Source organism: Anolis carolinensis, chromosome 4, assembly GCF_035594765.1.
Source record: "Anolis carolinensis isolate JA03-04 chromosome 4, rAnoCar3.1.pri, whole genome shotgun sequence".
Classification (NCBI taxonomy): Eukaryota; Metazoa; Chordata; class Lepidosauria; order Squamata; family Dactyloidae; genus Anolis; species Anolis carolinensis.
The window spans coordinates 249,146,811-249,169,851 of record NC_085844.1 but is presented as its reverse complement, the minus strand read 5'-3'; the positions used below and the strand labels follow the sequence as shown (position 1 = coordinate 249,169,851).

The 23,041-nt window shown below is 43.9% G+C and overlaps 1 protein-coding gene across 5 annotated transcripts in view; it reads right to left on the bottom strand.

Annotated features, from left to right (window-relative positions):
- hm13 (histocompatibility minor 13) overlaps positions 1-6,273 on the bottom strand; it is a 30,413-nt gene extending 24,140 nt beyond the window's left edge. For all 5 annotated transcript variants that reach the window (XM_062979153.1, XM_062979154.1, XM_062979150.1 and 2 more), the window contains exons 1-2: positions 5,884-6,273; positions 1,148-1,246 (exon numbers count right to left, since the gene is read on the bottom strand). In XM_062979153.1, coding sequence (XP_062835223.1) covers positions 1,148-1,246; positions 5,884-6,258 — 474 coding nt within the window. In that variant the 5' untranslated portion in view covers positions 6,259-6,273. The remainder of the gene's footprint in view (positions 1-1,147; positions 1,247-5,883) is intronic.
- Between the last annotated feature and the right edge of the window lie 16,768 nt (positions 6,274-23,041).

The following is a 23,041-nucleotide window of genomic DNA, read 5'->3' as shown; positions in this document are numbered from 1 at the left end:
ACAGCGATTCCCAGGACTTCTCATTATTAGCTATGCTGGCCAGGACAGCTAGGATATGCAGTCTAGTAACTGGAAGGCCATGTGATTTCAACTTTTGCACAAATGGTTAATTCTGAAGGAATTAATTGACTGTGATAATTACACAGGAATGGCTCCCTCTCTTAGAAGAAAAACCAATTGCTTCCTGGTTACTTCAATACAAGTCTCTGACCACTTTTTCAATTGTTACTTCCAAATACAGAGACCTCAAATGTTCTGACCTCAGGGACATCTTATCTAAACATCTAAGACAAAACCACATCCAGGAAGCAGCACCCTTTGCCAAGTAAAGCCATTTCATTTCATTTCCTTTCCTTTCCTTGCCATGCCTGCCAGTACAGGCTGTAATCACCAGGTGCCCAAGGCCAGTACTAACTGGCTAATAAGCAGCATGAAATGCTTTAGTCAAACATCTCAGAGCCAATTCATTTATCATATTCAGCCTCCCAGATGGACTTGATCAAGCTGATCAAGTAGTTTAATGTGGCTGCCATGCACAGCTCCAGATTTAGAGCCTGGAAATTTTATTTTGGGGGAAATTAGTTCTCCCAATGTTCCAGCCAGGGTGCTCCTAAGACTAGACAGACTGGCTGGGGAATTTAAAGAACTGGAGTCCAAAAACTAGAATGTCCAACTTAACCAAATCACTGCTTCCTGGTACTTCAGTTGTCCTACTTGTGAATATGAATGGGAAGACATTTCACAGAAATGAAAACCAGAACACTTGGAATAAAAGAGTCCCAGGATTTCAACCCATCTCTGGAGATCAAGAGGAGATCATACCATAACCATCTTCTAGACCAGAACTGGCCAGGAGGATTATGCCTAGAATAACATCTTCTTCTATGAGATCCCCATCATTCCTGGAGAACACTGTTGGACATCTGCTCATATGTAGGAGATGGACAAATTAATTATAAGCACCCTGATCTACTTTGATATTTTATCCAATTGGTTTACCCTGCTGACAAACCTTTGTGTAAACGACTATTAGCAATGTTTCCGCCTCCGAAGAATGACAGGGCTTTTCTATACCCCAAAATAACACAACTGGATTCACATAGAGCCTGCAGAATAGTACAGAAAGAGAACAGGTAATTTTACTTACCTTGAAGAAGAGGTAAAGGCCTAGGAGGGTGCAACTAGCAACAATAGGAAAGCGGGCAGCATCTCTGCTGGTAATCGTCTCTGGCATGTCTGAAGCATTCTAGAAAAGAAATTGGCCAGATTTTAGTCCATCAACTTTCAGTAGAAGAATAAATTTGAAGAGAACCCTTCTCTCAATTTCTACTGGAAGTAAAATCATCATGATGCTGGGTACATATTTTACCCAGAGTGGGTAAAATATTTCCAGAATGTTGTCTATTAGGGTGTTTCCTCTTGTTAAATCACCAAAGGAAAATGAGTTTTCTCACTGGAACCACACCAAGGTACACACACATACTGTTGTAATGCCCTATATTTCAGCATATTATAGGTCTGGAAATCAAGCCTTATGAGGAATGATTTAGGGAGCTGGATTATATGCCTAGTCATTGAGAACATAGAGGCAACTTGTTTTCTGCTGTTCCAGGGACTCACTAGAATGCATTCAAATTAAAAAAAGACATTCCACCTAAGCACTGGGCATAATTTATTGACTGTCAGAACTACTCAGCAGGGGAATCAATTGCATTGAAGAGTTGTAGCTTCTCCTTCTTTGGAGGTCTCTCAGGAGGACTGTAGCTGAGTATTCCTACATGGCAAGAGTTTGGACCAGATGATCCTTGAGATCCCTTCCAGCTCTATGATTCTTTGTTAGACACAGCAACATCCATTCTTGAGTTCAACACTCAACTCCTTATTTACACTTGTCTTGAAATTGGCCAGTAGATAGCTGAGTTTACCGATGTCATTCTCTATTGTTTTGATCTGTGTGTATATGTTGACAATGGCATTGAATTTTTGATTTTTTTTTGGTATGTAAACCATTCCGAGTTCCCTTGGGGAGAGAGGGCAGTCTATAAAGTATTTATTATTATTTACAATAATTCAGGCAGTTAAACATGAGAATTTTAGGAAAGGAACAGGTATTATTTTACTTTTGTGCTTTTTCAAAAAACAACAACAGAGCCCTAGATAGGATGGAAACATTTATGAATTCATTTGTAAGGAAGTTAGATGACATCGCGACATTTTGAGCTGTCTGGCAATGGAATATGCTGACTTGGAGTCTGGTGGAGTCTCCTTTTCTGTAGGATTTTGACCAATGACCATCTGTCAGAATTGCTTTGCTTTACCAATTTTGCATGGCAGGGGGTTGGATTGCATGGCTCTTGTGGTCACTTCCAATTCTGTTGATTTTATGATCTTGTAAGTAACAAACCTGTGAGTTTATTTACGGCAGTGGACACAACACAGTTTGGTTGGTACACCAACAGGTTAATTAGCCTTAAAACAGACTCCTGCCAATGTCAGTACACAAATCCACATTCATTAATCGTTGAATAACTTTTCCTCTGTCACTGACCACACAGCAAACACTATTTTGTAAAGCAGAAGTCCAGAAAAGGACAGCCTATGCAAAACATGACTGCTACAAAAGGAACAGAACACCTGCCACAGCACACAGCTGGCCACCGGATTTAAGGCAAGACAGAATTCAAGTGTGTGGAGGAGGGCCTTGTTTCCCAAACTGGCCCATTTGCCTCTTAACACGTCAGTACTCTTCCTTCTGCTTCAGCTCACATCCTGTAAAGGCCTCCCCAATATACATATTCAAGAAAGGGGTGGGAGCTTATAGACAAATCGAGCTGAACTCATATAATGTGAGAGTACCTGTTCCTTCAGCTTGTATTAAAAAAAGAAAGAAAGAAGTCTTTGGCAAGACTGTATTTTTAGAAGGAACAGCGGCTGGACGTGTGTGGGAGATGGAGATTTTTGGTCATGAGATTATTATTTTTAAAAATAACAAACAAACCTGGGTGACAAAGCAGCAGACAATACTTGGATACACAAATAAAAAGCTGAGAGAATGCAGAATTTAGAGCAGGCATGGGCCAACTTGGGCCCCTCCAAGTGTTTTGGACTTCAACTTCCACAATTTATGAGAGTCCAAAACACCTGGAGGGCCCAAGCTTTCCCATGCCTAGTTTAGAGGGCTACGTTTCTGCATGCACCAGGATAAGGCAATGCAGTTTAAGTGAAAGTCAACAAGCAAAAGGGGGGCAGGCAATGAAGACAGGTACCTGGAATGAAAATGACATATTAAAGGAGGCAGCGAAGCGGACAACATGCCATCATCCTATTTTGAGAACAGAAAGCCACATTCAGAAAGACAAAGAGACTTCAGATGGGGGAGAAATCAACTTAACAGCTGTATATATGAAGTCAGGAAGATAGAAAGCTTATCAGGGCATGAAGATATTAATTAAGAATTTTGCAAAAGGGATGCCTTTCCCACTCCTGTCCTTTTTAAAATCATACAAGGCTAAGATTTGGAAGAGACTCCCAAAGGGCACCCAGTCCAACCCAATTCCTTCTGCCAGGCAGGAGAACACAATCAAAGCCCACTCAACAGATGGCCATCCAGCCTCTGCTTCAAATCTCCAGAGTGCTGCTGTGTACAGTCGGGCCTCTGGATCCATGGGTTCTTTATCTACGTATTAAATGATCCACGGCTCGAAAACAGTTAAATTAGCATCAAGCTGAACTAATTCTACACCATAGGCAAACCTCTGGTGGGCTGAGATTAAAACAAAGCAAGGAAGGTTTTTTTTATTCAAAGAATGGACCCCTCAGAGTGCATTAACAGTGCAGAACGAATGCTGTTTGACACCACTTTAAACTACTGTAACTCGATGCTATGGAGTTTGGGGAGGAAGTAGCACTTTCTTTCGCAAAGAAGGCTAAAAAACTTTTAAAACTACAATGAAGTTGTATAGGTCCACATCAATTCTACAGTGTAGGTGCATCCTATTATAGATCATTTCAGTGGCACCATTTTCCTTTGGAACAGGCAAAAAATTGACCTGGATGCGAATTTATCCTCTTTAAGGCCCCATCAACACTGCCATATTTAACCCAGTTTCTGAATCCAGATTATAATCTGTTTTGGACTGGATTATATGAGTCCACACTGCCAGATTATAATCTGGATTCAGAAACTGGGTTATATGACAACATAGGTCCTTCTACACCGCCATATCACCCATATTATCAAAGCAGATGATCCACATTATATGCTTTGAACTGGACTATATGAGTCTACCATGCCATATAATCCACATGATTTGCTCTGAACCAGATTAGATGAGTCTACACCAGGCATGGACCAACTTGAGCCCTCCAGGTGTTTTGGACTTCAACTCTCACAACTGTAGGAGTTGAAGTCCAAAACACCTGGAGGGCCCAAATTGGCCCATGCCTGGTCTATACTGCCATATAATCCACATTATCTGCCTTAAAACGGATTAGATGAGTCTACACTGCCAAGTAACCCAGTACAAAGCAGATAATGTGGATTTTACATGGCAGTGTAGAAATAATAATAAGCGCAACAATGGTAATAACAAGAACAGCAATAGTAATAACAAGATCAGCAATAATAATAAGCACAGCAATAATAAGAGCAACAATAATAACAAGCACATCAATAATAAGAGAACGGCAATAATAAGAGCAGCAATAATAATAAGAACAAGAATAGTAATAACAATAACAACAATAATAATATGAACAGCAATAATAATGTGAGCCGGAGTAGATAAGTCTACACCAGGAATAGCCTAACTTCGGCCCAGCCTCCAGGTGTTTTGGACTTCAACTCCCACAATTCCTAACAGCCTGCTGTAAGGAATTGTGGGAGTGTATGTCCAAAATACCTGAGGGGAGGGCCGAAGTTGGCCCATGCCAGGTCTACCCTGCCATATAATCCACATTACCTTCTCTGAGCTGGATTAGATGAGTCTACAGTGCCATTCAATCCACATGATCTGCTCTGAACTGGATTATGTGAGACTACACTGCTACATAACCCACTCCAAAGCAAATAATGTGGCCTTTACATGGCAGTTTAGAAGGGATTTTATATGGCAGTGTCGAAATAACAACAAGCACAGCAATAGTAATAACAAAAGCAGCAATAATAATAATAAGCACAGCAATAATAGTAATAAGAGCAGCAACAATAACAAGAGCAGCACTAATAAGAACTACAATAATAATGTGAACTGGATTAGATAAATTTATATCAGGCATGGTCTTACTGAAGTTTGCCCATGCCTTGTCTACCCTGCCATACAATTATTTTTTATCTATTTACTACATTTATTTACCAATTTTCTCCCCTTAAGATAGTGGTACTCAACCTGTGGATCCACAGATATTTTGGCCTTCAACTCCCATATATCCTACCAGCTGGTAAACTGGCTGGGATTTCTGGGAATTGTAGGTCAAAACACCCGGGGATCCGGAGGTTGAGAACCACAGCCTTAAGGTAACTCAATCCACATTACATGCCCTGAGCCAGATTAGGTGAGTTTATACCAGGCCTGGGCAAACTTGGGCCCTCCAGGTGTTTTGGACTTCAACTCCCACCATTCCTAACAGCCTACCGGCTGTTAGGAATGGTGGGAGTTGAAGTCCAAAACATCTGGAGGGCCCAAGTTTGCCCAGGCCTGGTATACAATGCGATATAACCCAGTCCAAAACAGATAATGTGGATTTTACACGGCAGTGTGGAAGGGATTTTATATGGCTGTGTAGAAATGACAACAAGCACAGCAATAGTAAGAAGAAGAGCAGCAATAATAACAAAGCAAAGGAGGAAGGGAGGCCATGGGAGGCCGGGGGCGTGGGGCCCACCTTGCCCTTGGCGCAGGAGACGGAGCGCAGGGCGCCGAAGAAGATGGGCAGGAGGGCCATGAGCACCAGGCTGGCGTAGGCCAGCGCCATGCCCTCCGGGGTGGCCGCCGGACGGGCCTCGGCTCCCGCGGAAGGGCCTTCGCCCGCCGCCCCGCTCCCGTTCTGCGCCTCCATCAGCCGCGCTCCTGCCGCCCGCTTCCGGCCCCTGCCCGCAGCCCAGGGACACGTTCCCTTCCCGGGCCCGGAAGTGCGCCACCGCGCCTGCGCGAAGGGCCCGGCCTCCTGGTTGGTTGGCTGGCTGTCTGGCCGGCCTGCGCCTAGGACACGCCCCTTAGAGACCGGCGCCTGGCCTCCGTTGCTAAGCGAGGCCTGCATCCCTCGCAGGAGTAGGGAGGCCTCTGGAGTAGAGCATAAGGCAGGGGTCCTCAAACCTTTTAAGCCGAGGGCCGGTCCACAATCCTTCAGACTGTTGAGGGGCCGGATTATCATTTGGAAAAAAACAAAAACAAACAAATTCCGATGCACACTGCACATGTCTTATTTGTAGTGCAAAAACAACAACAACAACAACAAGAACAATGAAAGAACAATACAATATTTAAAAATAAAAACAATTTTAACCAACATACATTTATCAGGATTTCAATGGGAAGTGTAGTCCTGCTTCTGGCCAATGAGATAGTCAAGTTAATTAGGGTGGTTGTTGTTGTTGTTGTTGTTGTTGTTGTGTGCCTTCAAGTCATTTCAGACTTTGGGCAAGCCTAAGTCTAAAATTTATTTACTTATTAATTATTTATTTACTGCATTAATTTACTACATTTGTATCACACCCTTCTTACCCCAAAGGGGACTCAGAGTGGCTTACAAATTATATGTACAAACAATATATTATATTATTAGCATAGCACAATATTAGCATTATATATTACTATATTGAACTATACCACTATACTGTAATATTATTAGTAATATTATATGTAATATAGAATATATAATTAATATTATTATATGGTATTATAATTAGTGTTATATTGTACTACATTATAATATTATTATTATCAATATTATATGTATATACAATATATTATATTATAAAACTGAGGGCGGGGGCCAGGTAAATGACCTCGGAGGGCCGCATCTGGCCCCCGGGCCTTAGTTTGGGGACCCCTGGCATAAGGTAATAATAATACACGTAATACAGTAGAGTCTCACTTATCCAACATAAACGGGCCGGCAGAACGTTGGATAAGCGAAAATGTTGGATAAAAATAACATTCATAATATTATATTGTAATACGATATAATACTAATAATACAATATAATAATATTAATTATATATTATATTTTACATGTAATATTACTAATAATACTACAATATATTGATACAGTACAATATAGTAATTTATTACCAGTATTATACTATGCTAATACAGTAGAGTCTCACTTATCCAACATAAACGGGCCTGCAGAACGTTGGATAAGCGAAAATGTTGGATAATAATAACATTCATAATATTATATTGTAATACGATATAATACTAATAATACAATATAATAATATTAATTATATATTATATTTTACATGTAATATTACTAATAATATTACAATATATTGATACAGTACAATATAGTAATTTATTACCAGTATTATACTATGCTAATACAGTAGAGTCTCACTTATCCAACATAAACGGGCCAGCAGAACGTTGGATAAGCGAATATGTTGGATAATAATAACATTCATAATATTATATTGTAATACGATATAATACTAATAATACAATATAATAATATTAATTATATATTATATTTTACATGTAATATTACTAATAATATTACAATATATTGATACAGTACAATATAGTAATTTATTACCAGTATTATACTATGCTAATACAGTAGAGTCTCACTTATCCAACATAAACGGGCCGGCAGAACGTTGGATAAGTGAATATGTTGGATAATAATAACATTCATAATATTATATTGTAATACGATATAATACTAATAATACAATATAATAATATTAATTATATATTATATTTTACATGTAATATTACTAATAATATTACAATATATTGATACAGTACAATATAGTAATTTATTACCAGTATTATACTATGCTAATACAGTAGAGTCTCACTTATCCAACATAAACGGGCCGGCAGAACGTTGGATAAGCGAAAATGTTGGATAATAATAACATTCATAATATTATATTGTAATACGATATAATACTAATAATACAATATAATAATATTAATTATATATTATATTTTACATGTAATATTACTAATAATATTACAATATATTGATACAGTACAATATAGCAATTTATTACCAGTATTATACTATGCTAATACAGTAGATTAGCATTATACTATGCTAATACAGTAGTTTATATTCATCCAACATAAACGGGCCGGCAGAACGTTGGATAAGCGAATATGTTGGATAATAAGGAGGGATTAAGGAAAAGCCTATTAAACATCAAATTAGGTTATGCTTTTACAAATTAAGCACCAAAACATCATGTTATACCACAAATTTGACAGAAAAAGCAGTTCAATACACGGTAATGCTATGTAGTAATTACTGTATTTATGAATTTAGTACCAAAATATCATGATGTATTGAAAACATTGTCTACAAAAATGCGTTGGATAATCCAGAATGTTGGATAAGCGAGTGTTGGATAAGTGAGACTCTACTGTAATATAATACTGTATGTAAATTTAATTTGTAAGCCACTCTGAGTCCCCTTCAGGGTGAGAAGGGTGGCATATAAATGTAGCAAATAAATAAATAATAAGAAGAAGGGATTAAGGAAAAGCCTCACAAGTGCGGCTGGTGGGAATGAGGGACAGGGCCTTCTCGGTGGTTGCTCCCTGGCTGTGGAACACCCTCCCCAGAGATATTAGACAAGCTCTAACACTTTTGGGCTTCAGAAGAGCCCTAAAAACATGGTTATGTACTCAGGCTTTTAATGAATACAGTTTTTTTTCTGTGTCAGGAGCAACCGGAGTTGCTTCTGGAGTGAGAGAATTGGCCGTCTACAAGGACGTTGTCCAGGGGACGCCTGGATGTTTTTTTGATGTTTTACCATCCTTGTGGGAGGCTTCTCTCATGTCCCTGCATGGAGCTGGAGCTGATAGAGGGAGCTCATCCACGCTCTCCCCGGGTGGGATTCGAACCCGGCAGCTTTCAGGGCAGCAACCCAACCTTCAAGTCACGAGGCTTTTATCCCCTAGGCCATCGGAGGCTCCAATGAACAATGTTTCCTCACTACTTTGCGGTTCACTTTTCGCGGATTCGCTGTTTTGCGGTTTTTCAATAAACCCTAGAAGACTATTATAAATCATAAAAAATTACAATTTACAGCCTAAGGAAGGGAGGAAGGAGAAGCCGAAGGGAGAGAAAAGGAGACCAAGAGGCAACGGGATGAGAAGGAGGCGATTTATCAACACACAACTGGTTGATTTTTTTTTTTTTTCGTGTCAGGAGCAACCGGAGTTGCTTCTGGAGTGAGAGAATTGGCCGTCTGCAAGGACGTTGCCCAGGGGATACCCGGATGTTTTGATGTTTTACCATCCTTGTGGGAGGCTTCTCTCATGTCCCCGCATGGAGCTGGAGCTGATAGAGGGAGCTCATCCACGCTCTCTCCGGGTGGGATTCGAACCTGGCAGCTTTCAGGTCAGCAACTCAACCTTCAAGTCACGAGGCTTTTATCCCCATGGCCACCGGAGGCTCCTCTACTGGTTGATAAAGACTAAAAATAGTGTATAACTACTAAAATAATGTATAAATATTAAAATAAATATAGCGTCCCTACTTTGCGGTTTTCACTTATTGCGGGTGGTTCTGGAACCTAACCCCCGCAATAAGTGAGGGAACACTGTAATGGCAAAGATGACACAGACTGACTTATGGCTAAAGCACGAGGTTTTTTGGAAGAATGGATCTGATGATATGTTTTTAAAAAATTATTCTGTATTTAATAGTTTTAATTTATTTTATGTACTGTGTGATTTTGATTTTGTGTAGTCCAAAACCCCTGGAGGGCTGAAGTTTGCCCATGACTGATCTATACATATAATAAAAGTGAAAATATGTATGTGTGTGGCTGGGTATCCACTTCCACAGACAGGCTCCCGCTTCCACAAACAGCTATAGCTTCCACTACTGAAGAGACACCAACGACCCTCTCCCCAATGACATTGCAGGTTATAGAGAGCACCGTGAATACATACAACCCCTGCCAGCGTCCTCCACAAACACCATCCTGCCCACCACCCAAGTGAAGGCTTTCATTTGGGGACAATTTCATTCTAGATTTTCTGTTTTTCCTCCTCCACAGACATCCCAGTGTTTCTGACTCTCTCCGTTGGTATGAAATTTGCATGACCCTGCCCACTGCCTCTCCCTTAACCCTTTCCTATTCTTTTCTATGGCACACAGCAAACAGAGTAATTGATCAGCAACTGAACATACTAGATAGAATGGGGAGAATTAACCATGTTTTATAGGAGTTGTAGGTACCGGGATGTATAGTTCACCTGCAATCTAAGAGCAGTCTGAACTCCAACAATGATGGACCTGGAACTAACTTGGCACACAGAGCCCCCATGACCAAGAAAAAAAAATACTAGAGGTCTTTGGAGGGATGTATAGGAGTTGTAGTTCACCTACATCCAGAGCGCACTGTGAACCCAAGCAATGATGGTTCTGGACCAAACTTGGCACGTGTACTCAATATGCCCAAATTTCAGTACTGGTGGGTTTTGAGGGGAATTGGCCTGGACATTTTTGAGTTGTAGATACTGGGATTTATAGTTCACCTGCAATCCATGAGCACTCTGAACTCCACCAAAGATGGACTTGGCACACAGAGCCCCCATGACTAGCAAAAAAATACTGGAGGTCTTTGGGGAAAATTCACTTTGATTTGGGGGAGTTGTAGTTCACCTACATTCAGAGAGCACTGTGAACCCAAACACTGAGGCATCTGGACAAAACTTGGCTCACATACCTGATATGCCGAAATTTGAATACTGGAGGGGTTTGGGGAAAACTGGCCTTTCTTTCTGAGAGTTGTAGTTCACCCACAACCAGGGAAACTGTGACCTCCACCGATGATGGGCCTGGCCCAAACTTGGCGCACAGAACCCCTATGACTAACTCCACCTACTGGAGGGGTTTGAGGGGACTGACTCACTATAGTGGGAGTTGTAGTTTACCCTATAGCCAGAAAGCACACTGAACCCCACCGATGATACATCCAGAGCAAACTGGCCCAATGTAACAAACTTTTAAGTACTGATGGAGTTTCTGCAAGTTAACCTGGCATGATGTGAGTTGTAGTTTACCCACAACCTTATGCAAGTAAAACATTGACCTTTTCAAATAACTCGGGCAAAGCCGGCTACCCAAGCTAGTTGTTAATAATATTGGAAGGAGTTTGCAATTAAAAGTTTTGATATTAAAGAAGAGAGGGAAAGTGTTTAAAAATGGACAGCAAGAAGAGAGAAACTTACATTCGATCGTTACACTATTTAGCATTATTGAAAAGTTACTTTTTTAATTGATGATTTTCCCTTCAAGAAAATTGGAGTCCAAAAAAAGTCATATCTTAACCGATCTCTGCAATACAGAAATGACTCTTCTATTCAAATACAGTCCGTAATCAACCAATTTTAAAATTCATTGTTATCAATGGATTGTAGTTTTATATCACGAGAAAGTATTTTGTATCCAAAAAAAGACCACAAACGGCTCCTAGGAATAACACGGCCCTGTTGTTTCATTATTTATGTGTTTATTGATTTAATTAAATTATTTATATCCTGCCTGGTAGCTAGCTAAAGATATCAGGCCTGCCATAGACCAAAAAAGCAGCATAAGAGACTTGAAGAGTAAAAAACCCAAAATGGACAAAATGAGAAAAAGGCTCCTAAGAAGAAAACCTGGACACTGATCAAAGGAACTTGAACCATCCTTTTATTTTGCACCTGGAATAATATTGTGTCCAGTTCTGGGCAAAGCAAGTCAAGAAGGAGATGGACAAGATGGAAAGTGTCCATAGAAGGATTATCAAAATGGTCAAAAGTCTGAAAACAATGAATCTGTCTGGATTAAGGAGCAGAGGGTGTTTAGCTTGGAGAAAAAAAGGTTGGGAGAAGGGGACATGACAGCTATGTTTAAATATCACTCTGTAACACAATTTGAAAACACTACTGTGCCTGGTTTGAAAGTGCTGTTCCTGTTTAATTGTGCGATACTTACTTGGAAAGTAGTTGTTCTACTCCAGAAACTTCAGTTCTGTGTCTGCCACAAACGATATTGAATTGGTTGAGACTCTACAAGAGATTCATTGAAAAACTATAGCAAAATATATAGGAGGTGCCACAAAAACAAAGCTTTTGCTGTTTAATAAACTTTCCCCATGTTTTTTTTTTTTTATGATACTGTAGAACCAATTAGAAAATGACATTTATGGGCCGGGGCTGTGGCGCAGGCTGGAGAGCAAGCCAGCTGCAACCAGCTGCAGTGAATCACTCTGACCAGAAGGTCATGAGTTCGAGGCCTGTTCGGAGCCTATGTTTGTCTTGTCTTTGTTCTATGTTAAAAGGCATTGAATGTTTGCCTATATGTGTAATGTGATCCGCCCTGAGTCCCCTTCGGAGTGAGAAGGGTGGAATATAAATGCTGTAAATAAATAATAATAAATAAATTTATAACCCAGGAACAAAAAGCATGGCACAGAGTGTGTTTGAAAAGACGTCACATTGAGGAAGGGGAGGGCTTGTCTTCTGCTGCTCCAGGGACCAGGACACAATGGAGCATTGGATTCAAATGATAGAAAAAAGAGATTCCATCTAAACATTACGAAGAATTCACTGAGAGGTTGCTGTGAGTTTTTTAGGCTGTATGGTCATGTTCCAAAAAACAACAACTGAGTGATTCTGGCCATGAAAGCCTTTGACAATTCAATTTACTGATGATGAGATGGTCGAATGTGCCACCAGGTGCCACAGAGTTTACTGTTCTGGAGGTTTTTAAACATGTTGGATGACAATCTGTTGGGAAGGCTTGGGTTGTGTGTTGCTACCTGGCAGAAGGGGATTGGAATTGATGGCCTTCGCGGGTCGTTTTCAACTCTGGGATTCTCTACATATACAAGAATAAATTGCCTGTGAGTATGGTGGGGTCTCCTTCTCTGTAGGTTTTGCAACAGGTGAACATTTCTCAAGAATGTTTGGATTGTGCTTCAGCATGGCAGAATGCGGTTGGACTGGATGGCCTTAGGGTTCTTTTTCAAAGATGGGATTCCATGACCTTTTTCTTGTATTTTGTGACCCAATGTGTGCTCTAGCGTATCCTAAAACACCCAAGTGGCCCCTGGACCTGACAAGTTGTCGCTAGCATCTCCTCCATTATATATATATACAATAAATACTTTTATTATAATATAATAGAATAATTAATATTTGTATTATGTATTACTATGAAAATCTTTATAATATAATATAAATAATATTATGTAATACACAATATATTATGTAATACTATTACAATATAATTAATATTTGTGTTATTATTTATTACTGTGGAAAGCTTTGGAATATATTAGTTATATTATGCAATACACAATCTATTATATAATACTAATATAATACAATTAATATGTATCATTACTATTAAAAGCTTATGTAATATAATATTAATTATAGTTGGTTCTCGCAGAAGCAGAGGCAGCAGGAGGACATTTTTGCTCCCTGGCTTCAGGTAGGATTTGGCTAAGATTTGGCTAAGATTTTAAACTGAGTGTGGGCTTGGCTCCTGTGGTCAAAGTCTAACTGTTGTGTGACTGTTGTGTTGAAAGAGAGCCAGGTACTTAAGTTGATTGACAGCAGGCATTGTCCCCTGTTAATTGAGTTTCTGGGAAAGCTTTATTTGCCAGTGTGAGTTTCTGCCAGAGCCTGATCCCAGAAGGGCAGTTGGTTCTCGCAGAAGCAGAGGCAGCAGGAGGACATTTTTGCTCCCTGGCTTCAGGTAGGATTTGGCTAAGATTTGGCTAAGATTTTAAACTGAGTGTGGGCTTGGCTCCTGTGGTCAAAGTCTAACTGTTGTGTGACTGTTGTGTTGAAAGAGAGCCAGGTACTTAAGTTGATTGACAGCAGGCATTGTCCCCTGTTAATTGAGTTTCTGGGAAAGCTTTATTTGCCAGTGTGAGTTTCTGCCAGAGCCTGATCCCAGAAGGGCAGTTGGTTCTCGCAGAAGCAGAGGCAGCAGGAGGACATTTTTGCTCCCTGGCTTCAGGTAGGATTTGGCTAAGATTTGGCTAAGATTTTAAACTGAGTGTGGGCTTGGCTCCTGTGGTCAAAGTCTAACTGTTGTGTGACTGTTGTGTTGAAAGAGAGCCAGGTACTTAAGTTGATTGACAGCAGGCATTGTCCCCTGTTAATTGAGTTTCTGGGAAAGCTTTATTTGCCAGTGTGAGTTTCTGCCAGAGCCTGATCCCAGAAGGGCAGTTGGTTCTCGCAGAAGCAGAGGCAGCAGGAGGACATTTTTGCTCCCTGGCTTCAGGTAAGATTTGGCTAAGATTTGGCTAAGATTTTAAACTGAGTGTGGGCTTGGCTCCTGTGGTCAAAGTCTAACTGTTGTGTGACTGTTGTGTTGAAAGAGAGCCAGGTACTTAAGTTGATTGACAGCAGGCATTGTCCCCTGTTAATTGAGTTTCTGGGAAAGCTTTATTTGCCACCTTTACTAACTATCCTTTGCAGTACATACAGGAAACAAAGCAACATAAACAAATATACAAAGAGGTGGTTTGTTGCAGTTTGCACATAAAGTGCGTGCATATTACTTAACTGTACAAAGATCCCACTTGGCCACCACGCTCACCAAGAGATGCAACAAAAGCAAAACATTCCCATCACATGCACCAGCTGTGGCATGTTCCGCTTTTTCACACAAAAACTAGACAACTACATCTGCTCCAAATGCAAACAGTTGACTCTGATGGAGCAGAGGATCCAACAGCTCGAGCACCGTATTAAGACCCTTAAGGACATTCAGGCACTCGAGCTCTTCTTGGACACTGCACAACACGCTGCTGTAGATCAGCAGCCTGCATCACACCAACACCACCAAGACCATGATCAGGAACCTTATGGGGAGATCAACTCAAAGGTAGACAACCCTCAGGCTTGGAAGGAGGTCACCCATAGAAGGAGACGCAGGACCAGGCAGCCTCCGCAGAACTCCTCTGCTCAGCTGCATTTACACAACAGATTTGAAATTCTTACATCATTAACATACAATCAGGAAACGCATCTTGTGGAGGACCACAGTTTCTTAGATACCACTCAGTGGACCACCCTGGATCAATGCGCAGGGGATAGCCCTGACGGGGACAGTGCATCACCACAGTCACACTTATGTAATCATGCAAATGCTCCATCCCCAATCATAGACCAGGAGCAACAGGAACATCCTTGGGAGAGTAATGGGCTCTCGGATGTATCTCAATGGATTGTCATTGATGAATGCACTGGGGATGTTGAGGAGGAGGACAACACTTTACACCTACATGATTCACTTCAACAGGAACACTCTTCAGGGGACATACACACTGTCTTGCACAAAAGGGACCCTGTCAATCCTCAAAGGAAACAGGTCTTGGTAGTAGGTGACTCCCTCCTTAGAGGAACGGAAGCCATCATTTCCAGACCGGATGGGATGGCTCGAGAAACATGCTGCCTCCCGGGGGCAAAAATACACCATTGAGGGCTGAGAGGCCTGCTGTTGTGCTGCAGAAGAGGCCAGAAACATCTCCAGCCAGCCTGCCTGTTGCTGCCTCTGGACTCCTTGTGAGTAGACTGCAGCCCCAGGCCCTTTCCATCTGGGTGTGACTCAGCACTTCCTAGGAAGGACCATCTATAAAGCCTGAGTCCACAAGGCCCTGGCAGGGCTGAGAGGCCTGCTGTTGTGCTGCAGAAGAGGCCAGAAACATCTCCAGCCAGCCTGCCTGTTGCTGCCTCTGGACTCCTTGTGAGTAGACTGCAGCCCCAGGCCCTTTCCATCTGGGTGTGACTCAGCACTTCCTAGGAAGGACCATCTATAAAGCCTGAGTCCACAAGGCCCTGGCAGGGCTGAGAGGCCTGCTGTTGTGCTGCAGAAGAGGCCAGAAACATCTCCAGCCAGCCTGCCTGTTGCTGCCTCTGGACTCCTTGTGAGTAGACTGCAGCCCCAGGCCCTTTCCATCTGGGTGTGACTCAGCACTTCCTAGGAAGGACCATCTATAAAGCCTGAGTCCACAAGGCCCTGGCAGGGCTGAGAGGCCTGCTGTTGTGCTGCAGAAGAGGCCAGAAACATCTCCAGCCAGCCTGCCTGTTGCTGCCTCTGGACTCCTTGTGAGTAGACTGCAGCCCCAGGCCCTTTCCATCTGGGTGTGACTCAGCACTTCCTAGGAAGGACCATCTATAAAGCCTGAGTCCACAAGGCCCTGGCAGGGCTGAGAGGCCTGCTGTTGTGCTGCAGAAGAGGCCAGAAACATCTCCAGCCAGTCTGCCTGTTGCTGCCTCTGGACTCCTTGCCTACTGCCCCCCTCCCTTTTTCCCAGCGCTGGTGAGTGGACATAAGAAGGGAGGGAAGACTTTTAAAACTCCAAAGCCATCTGGAGGAAGAAGGCAGAGGAACTGACTTTAAAATCATTCTGTCTCTTGCTGCAGGCCTACTGCCCTCCTCGCTTTCCCCAGCATTGGCTATTGAACTAAGAGTCTGTCTTACTGAGGTCCACTCATTATTTATATATTGCTGCTATAACAATCTTTAAATGCTGTTATAATAACTATTATGCACTGTGAAGCCTGGTCCCCCTGACTAGTTTACTAAGTCTATCATCTCTAATTGGTCCTGCCCTGGCACCTTATAATACCATATTGCACCATATTGAATTAGTTCACCATCATAATCCCCACTGCCTGCCTTGCACTTTAGTCAGCTCAGACCCCTATACCTATGCTGCTCATGCACCCTCTGCACTTTACAACTGCATTTGCACTTTGTATTGTTGGAGGGGGGTGGGGGAGGCTGGAGGGTTATGGGGACTGCAGGGTGGGGGAAGGGAATGGGTGTGAAAGGATGCCAATCTATAACAGAAAACTAGTAAACCAAATAACATCGTTTGGACCAGGGGAAGAGAAAGGGAAAGGACAGTGTGATAGGGGAGGAGGGTGTTCTGATGGGTGGGGAGCCCCTATAGAGGTGGTGTCTGGGAGGGGGAGATACGGGAAAGGGAGACCAAATCATTTAATTCGGCCTAGGGTTTTTGGTAGGACTTTAATAGTTCCAAAACGGTCTCCTGACATAGCTAATCTGGGTAGCCAGGATGGCGGTCCCTCCAGGTTAAAGGTGGTGCTGTTTAATGCCAGGTCAGTGAACGGAAAAACATCTTTCATCCAAGATCTCATCTTGGATGAGCATGTAGACCTGGCATGTATTACGGAGACCTGGCTGGACGAGATGGGAGGAGTTAATCTCACCCAGCTCTGCCCGCCAGGTTATTCCGTACAGCACCAGCCGAGAACTGGAGGGAGGGGAGGTGGGGTCGCGGTGGTCTATAAGGATTCCATCCCCCTGACCAGGTGCCCCGTCCCACAGTCGACCATGTTTGAATGTGTCCACCTGAGGGTGGGAGACCGGGACAGATTAGGGATTCTGTTAGTGTACCGACCACCCCGCTGCACTACAGTCTCCCTGCCTGAGCTAGCTGAGGTGGTCTCGGGCCTGGCGTTGGAGTCCCGGCGGCTCATAGTGCTGGGGGACTTCAATGTCCATGCCGAGACCAACCTCTCAGGTGCAGCTCAGGACTTCATGGCCGCCATGGCAACCATGGGGCTGTCCCAATTAGTAACAGGCCCCACCCACAGTGCGGGACACACACTGGACTTGGTCTTCTGTCAGGGATGGGAGGAAGGTGGCGGTGTGGAGGAGCTCACCATCGCTCCGTTGCCATGGACCGACCATCACCTGATCAGGTTTAGACTTACTGCGCCCCCCAACCTCTGCAGGGGTGGTGGACCTAAAATGGTCCGCCCCAGGAGACTTATGGATCCAGAAGGATTCCTGACGACTCTTGGGGAATTTCCCGCCTCCTCGGCAGGTGATCCTGTTGATGCTCTGGTCTCTCTCTGGAATGGAGAGATGACTAGGGCAATAGACACGATTGCTCCGGAGCGTCCCCTCTCGAGTAACCGAGCTAAACCAGCTCCTTGGTTTACTGAGGAGCTGGCAGCGATGAAGCGAAAGAAGAGGGAACTAGAGTGCGTGTGGCGATCAGGGTATAACGAGTCAGACCGAACACGGCTAGGCTCCTATCTTAGGGCATATGCCGCGGCAATCAAAGCTGCAAGGAGAGCCCACCTTGCGGCCAACATTGCGTCCGCACAGAACCGTCCGGCGGCGCTGTTCCGTGTCATCAGAGGGTTGTTAACTCCCACCAATCAAGGTGGGAGCCCTGATAACTCGGCAGCCCGCTGTGAAGCATTTGCTCGGTTCTTTGCGGACAAAGTCGCTCTGATCCGTTCCGACTTTGACACCATATTAACGGCAGTCTCTGAGGATGTAACGAGTGCACCTGCTTGTCCAGTTTTGTTGGATTCATTTCAATTGGTTGAGCTCGAGGATGTGGACAAGATCCTGGGAGAGGCGAGACCGACCACATGCATCCTAGACCCCTGCCCATCCTGGCTGGTGAGAGAAGCCAGAGGGGGTTTGGCCGAGTGGGTGAAGGTGGTGGTAAATGCCTCCCTTCGGGAGGGCAAGTTTCCAGCGAGCCTAAAAATGGCTGTGATCAAGCCGCTGTTGAAAAAGCCATCATTGGATCCCACTCAATTCGGAAACTTTCGGCCTATTTCCAATCTCCCCTATTTGGGCAAGGTCTTGGAACATGTGGTTGCTTCGCAGCTCCAGGGTTTCTTGGTTGACACTGATTTTCTGGATCCGGCACAGTCTGGCTTTAGGCCGGGGCATGGTACTGAGACAGCCTTGGTCGCCTTAGTCGATGATCTACGCCGGGAACTGGACAGGGGGAGTGTGTCCCTGCTGGTTCTGCTGGACCTCTCAGCGGCCTTCGATACCGTCGATCACGGTATCCTTCTGGGACGCCTCGCAGGAATGGGACTTGGAGGTACTGTCCTGCAGTGGCTCCGGTCCTTCCTGGAGGGTCGGTCCCAGATGGTGTCATTGGGGGACGCCTGCTCGGCCCCACAACCGTTGACTTGTGGGGTCCCGCAGGGTTCTGTACTGTCTCCCATGTTGTTTAACATCTACATGAAGCCGCTGGGAGAGATCATCAGGAGTTTCGGGGTCCGGTGTCATCTGTACGCAGATGATGTCCAGCTCTGTCACTCCTTCCCACCTGTCACTAAGGAGGCTGTTCAGGTCCTGAACCGGTGCTTGGCCGCTGTGTCGGACTGGATGAGGGCCAACAAATTGAAATTGAATCCAGACAAGACAGAGGTCCTCCTGGTCAGTCGGAAGGCCGAACAGGGTATAGGGTTACAGCCTGTGCTGGATGGGGTCACACTCCCCCTGAAGGCGCAGGTGCGCAGTCTGGGGGTGATCCTGGACTCATCGTTGAGCCTGGAGCCCCAGGTCTCAGCGGTGGCTAGGGGAGCCTTCGCACAATTAAAACTTGTGCGCCAGCTGCGACCGTACCTTGGGAAGCCAGACTTGGCCACGGTGGTCCACGCCCTTGTTACATCCCGTTTAGACTACTGCAACGCACTCTACGTGGGGCTGCCTTTGAAGACTGTTCGGAAGCTTCAATTAGTCCAACGGGAAGCTGCCAGGTTAATAACTGGAGCGGCGTTCAGGGAGCGTACTACTCCTCTGTTACGTCAGCTCCACTGGCTGCCGATTAGCTACCGAGCACAATTCAAGGTGCTGGCTTTAGCCTATAAAGCTCTAAACGGTTCCGGCCCAACTTATCTATCCAAACGTGTCTCCCGCTATGACCCACCTCGAAGCTTAAGATCGTCGGATGAGGCCCTGCTCGCGGTCCCGTCAGCCTCACAGGTGCGGCTGGCGGGGACGAGAGACAGGGCCTTTTCAGTAGTGGCTCCCCGCCTATGGAACGCCCTCCCCATTGAAGTCAGGCAGGCTCCCTCCCTCCTATCCTTCCGTAGGAAGGTAAAAACTTGGTTGTGGGGCCAGGCTTTCGAATAAGAATCAGCAGCATTAATTACTATTATGTATACTGGAACTCAATTGACAGACCCAGTCTTTTAAACTTGTACACGCCTATCTATATTTTATAAATGCATTTTATGAATGTTATATGTAAGTTAATTTTTTAACTAATTTATAGTGTATTGTACTGTTTTTATATGTCTGTTTTATTGTAAGCCGCCCTGAGTCCCCTGTTGGGTGAGAAGGGCGGGATATAAATATTGTAATAAATAAATAAATAAATATCACTCAGAGGCTCAGCAGGCTCCTAAAGCCCCATCACCCTCCCCACCTTATGTTGATTCATGTAGGTACCAATGACACTGCTAGGCATACTTTTCAAAAGATCACAAATGATTTTCGAGCTCTGGGAACAAAGCTAAAACTGTATAATGTACATGTGATCTTTTCATCCCTCCTCCCTGTTGTAGGACACGGCTCTACAAGGGCCGGAAAAATAGTACAGGTCAATAACTGGCTCAGAAAATGGTGTCAAGAGGAGCATTTTGGCTTCCTTGACCATGGTCTACTCTTCCAAGAGGATGGACTACTGGCAAGCGATGGGGTGCATCTCACACAAGTAGGAAAACATCTTTTTGCACACAGACTCACAAACCTCATCAGGCGCACTTTAAACTAGATCCACTGGGGGAGGGGAACAACAGCCTGGCGAACACTATATTACCCACGACCACAGGGAACCGCCAAAAGGCTAAACGGAGGGCTGCAAAAACACAGCAAGGACCAAGTACAGAGAGCACAATAATCCCAAATAAACAGTTCAAGGGGAGGTCACAGGGGCTTACATGTCTTTACACTAATGCTCAGAGCATGGGAAATAAGCAAGACGAACTCCAACTCCTAGCACAGCACCACACATACGATGTCATAGGCATCACTGAAACCTGGTGGGATGACTCCCATCACTGGAATTTAACCATTGAGGGCTATAACCTCTTTCACAGAAATAGAACAAAGGGGAGAGGAGGGGGAGTAGCTTTATATGTCAAAAACAGTTACGTTGCAGAAGAAATGCAAGACTGTAATCCGGGAAACCAGCTTGAAAGCATCTGGATAAGAATCAAGGGAACCGGGACTCAAAAAGATCTTGTCGTGGGTGTCTACTACAGACCTCCGAGTCAGGATGAAGGACTTGATGAAGCCTTCTGTCAACAGCTGACCAAACAGGCACAAAGAAGAGATATAGTAGTCATGGGTGATTTCAATTATCCTGATATCTGCTGGAAAACAAACTCAGCCAAGAGTACAAAGTCCAACAAATTCCTCACTTGCCTTGCAGATAATTTTATGGTCCAGAAGGTAGAAGAGGCAACAAGGGGATCAGCAACTCTTGATCTAATCTTAACAAATGTGGAAGACCTGATCAATACAGTTGAAGTGGTTGGATCCTTAGGGGCAAGTGACCATGTGCTCCTGCAGTTTGCAATACAAAGGAATGCTGAAACTAAGACAAGTCAAACACGAATTCTGGACTTTAAGAGAGCTGACTTCCAAAAAATGAAGGAATTACTGAGCAGCATTCCATGGACGCCGATATTAAAAAACAAGGGAGTTAAGGATGGATGGGAGTTTTTCAAAAGTGAAATACTCAAGGCGCAAATGCAAACAGTGCCAACAAAGAAGAAAAATAAGACAAGTGCAAAGAAGCCAGAATGGATGTCCAAAGAACTTCTAACTGAGCTAAAGCTCAAAAGTGACATGCACAAGAAGTGGAAAAGGGGAGAAATCACCAAAGAAGAATTCAAACGTATAGCCAACACCTGTAGGGAAAAGGTTCGCAAGGCTAAAGTGCAAAATGAGCTCAGGCTTGCCAGGGACATAAAAAACAACAAAAAAGGCTTTTTTGCTTACGTTGGTAGAAAAAGGAAGAAAAAGGAGGCGATAGGGCCATTGCAAGGAGAAGATGGGGTGATGGCGACAGGGGACAGGGAAAAGGCAGAACTACTTAATGCCTTCTTTGCCTCGGTCTTCTCAGAAAAAGAAAGCCATCTTCAACCTCAGCAACACGGAATGGACGAAGGATTGGGGGAAATCCAACCCCAAATAGGGAAACAAGTTGTCCAGGAACACTTGGCCTCTCTAAACGAATTCAAGTCCCCAGGGCCAGATCAGCTACACCCAAGAGTACTGAAGGAACTAGCGGAAGTTATTTCAGAACCACTGGCAATTATCTTCGAGAGTTCTTGGAGAACGGGAGAAGTCCCAGCAGATTGGAGGAGGGCGAATGTGGTCCCTATCTTCAAGAAGGGAAAAAAGAACGACCCAAACAATTACTGTCCGGTCAGCCTCACATCAATACCAGGCAAAATTCTGGAAAAGATCATTAAGGAAGTGGTCTGCGAACACTTAGAAACACATGCGGTCATTGCTAATAGTCAACACGGATTTACCAAAAACAAGTCATGCCAGACTAATCTGATCTCGTTTTTCGATAGAGTTACGAGTTGGGTCGATACAGGGAATGCTGTGGATGTAGCGTACCTGGATTTCAGTAAGGCCTTCGACAAAGTCCCCCACGACCTTCTGGCAAACAAACTAGTAAAATGTGGGCTAGACAAAACTACGGTTAGGTGGATCTGTAATTGGCTAAGCGAACGAACCCAAAGGGTGCTCACCAATGCGTCGTCTTCATCATGGAAAGAAGTGACAAGTGGAGTGCCGCAGGGCTCCGTCCTGGGCCCGGTTCTGTTCAACATCTTTATTAACGACTTAGACGAAGGGTTAGAAGGCACGATCATCAAGTTTGCAGACGACACAAAACTGGGAGGGATAGCTAACACTCCAGAAGACAGGAGCAGAATTCAAAACGATCTTGACAGACTAGAGAGATGGGCCGAAACTAACAAAATGAAGTTCAACAGGGACAAATGCAAGATACTTCACTTCGGCAGAAAAAATGGA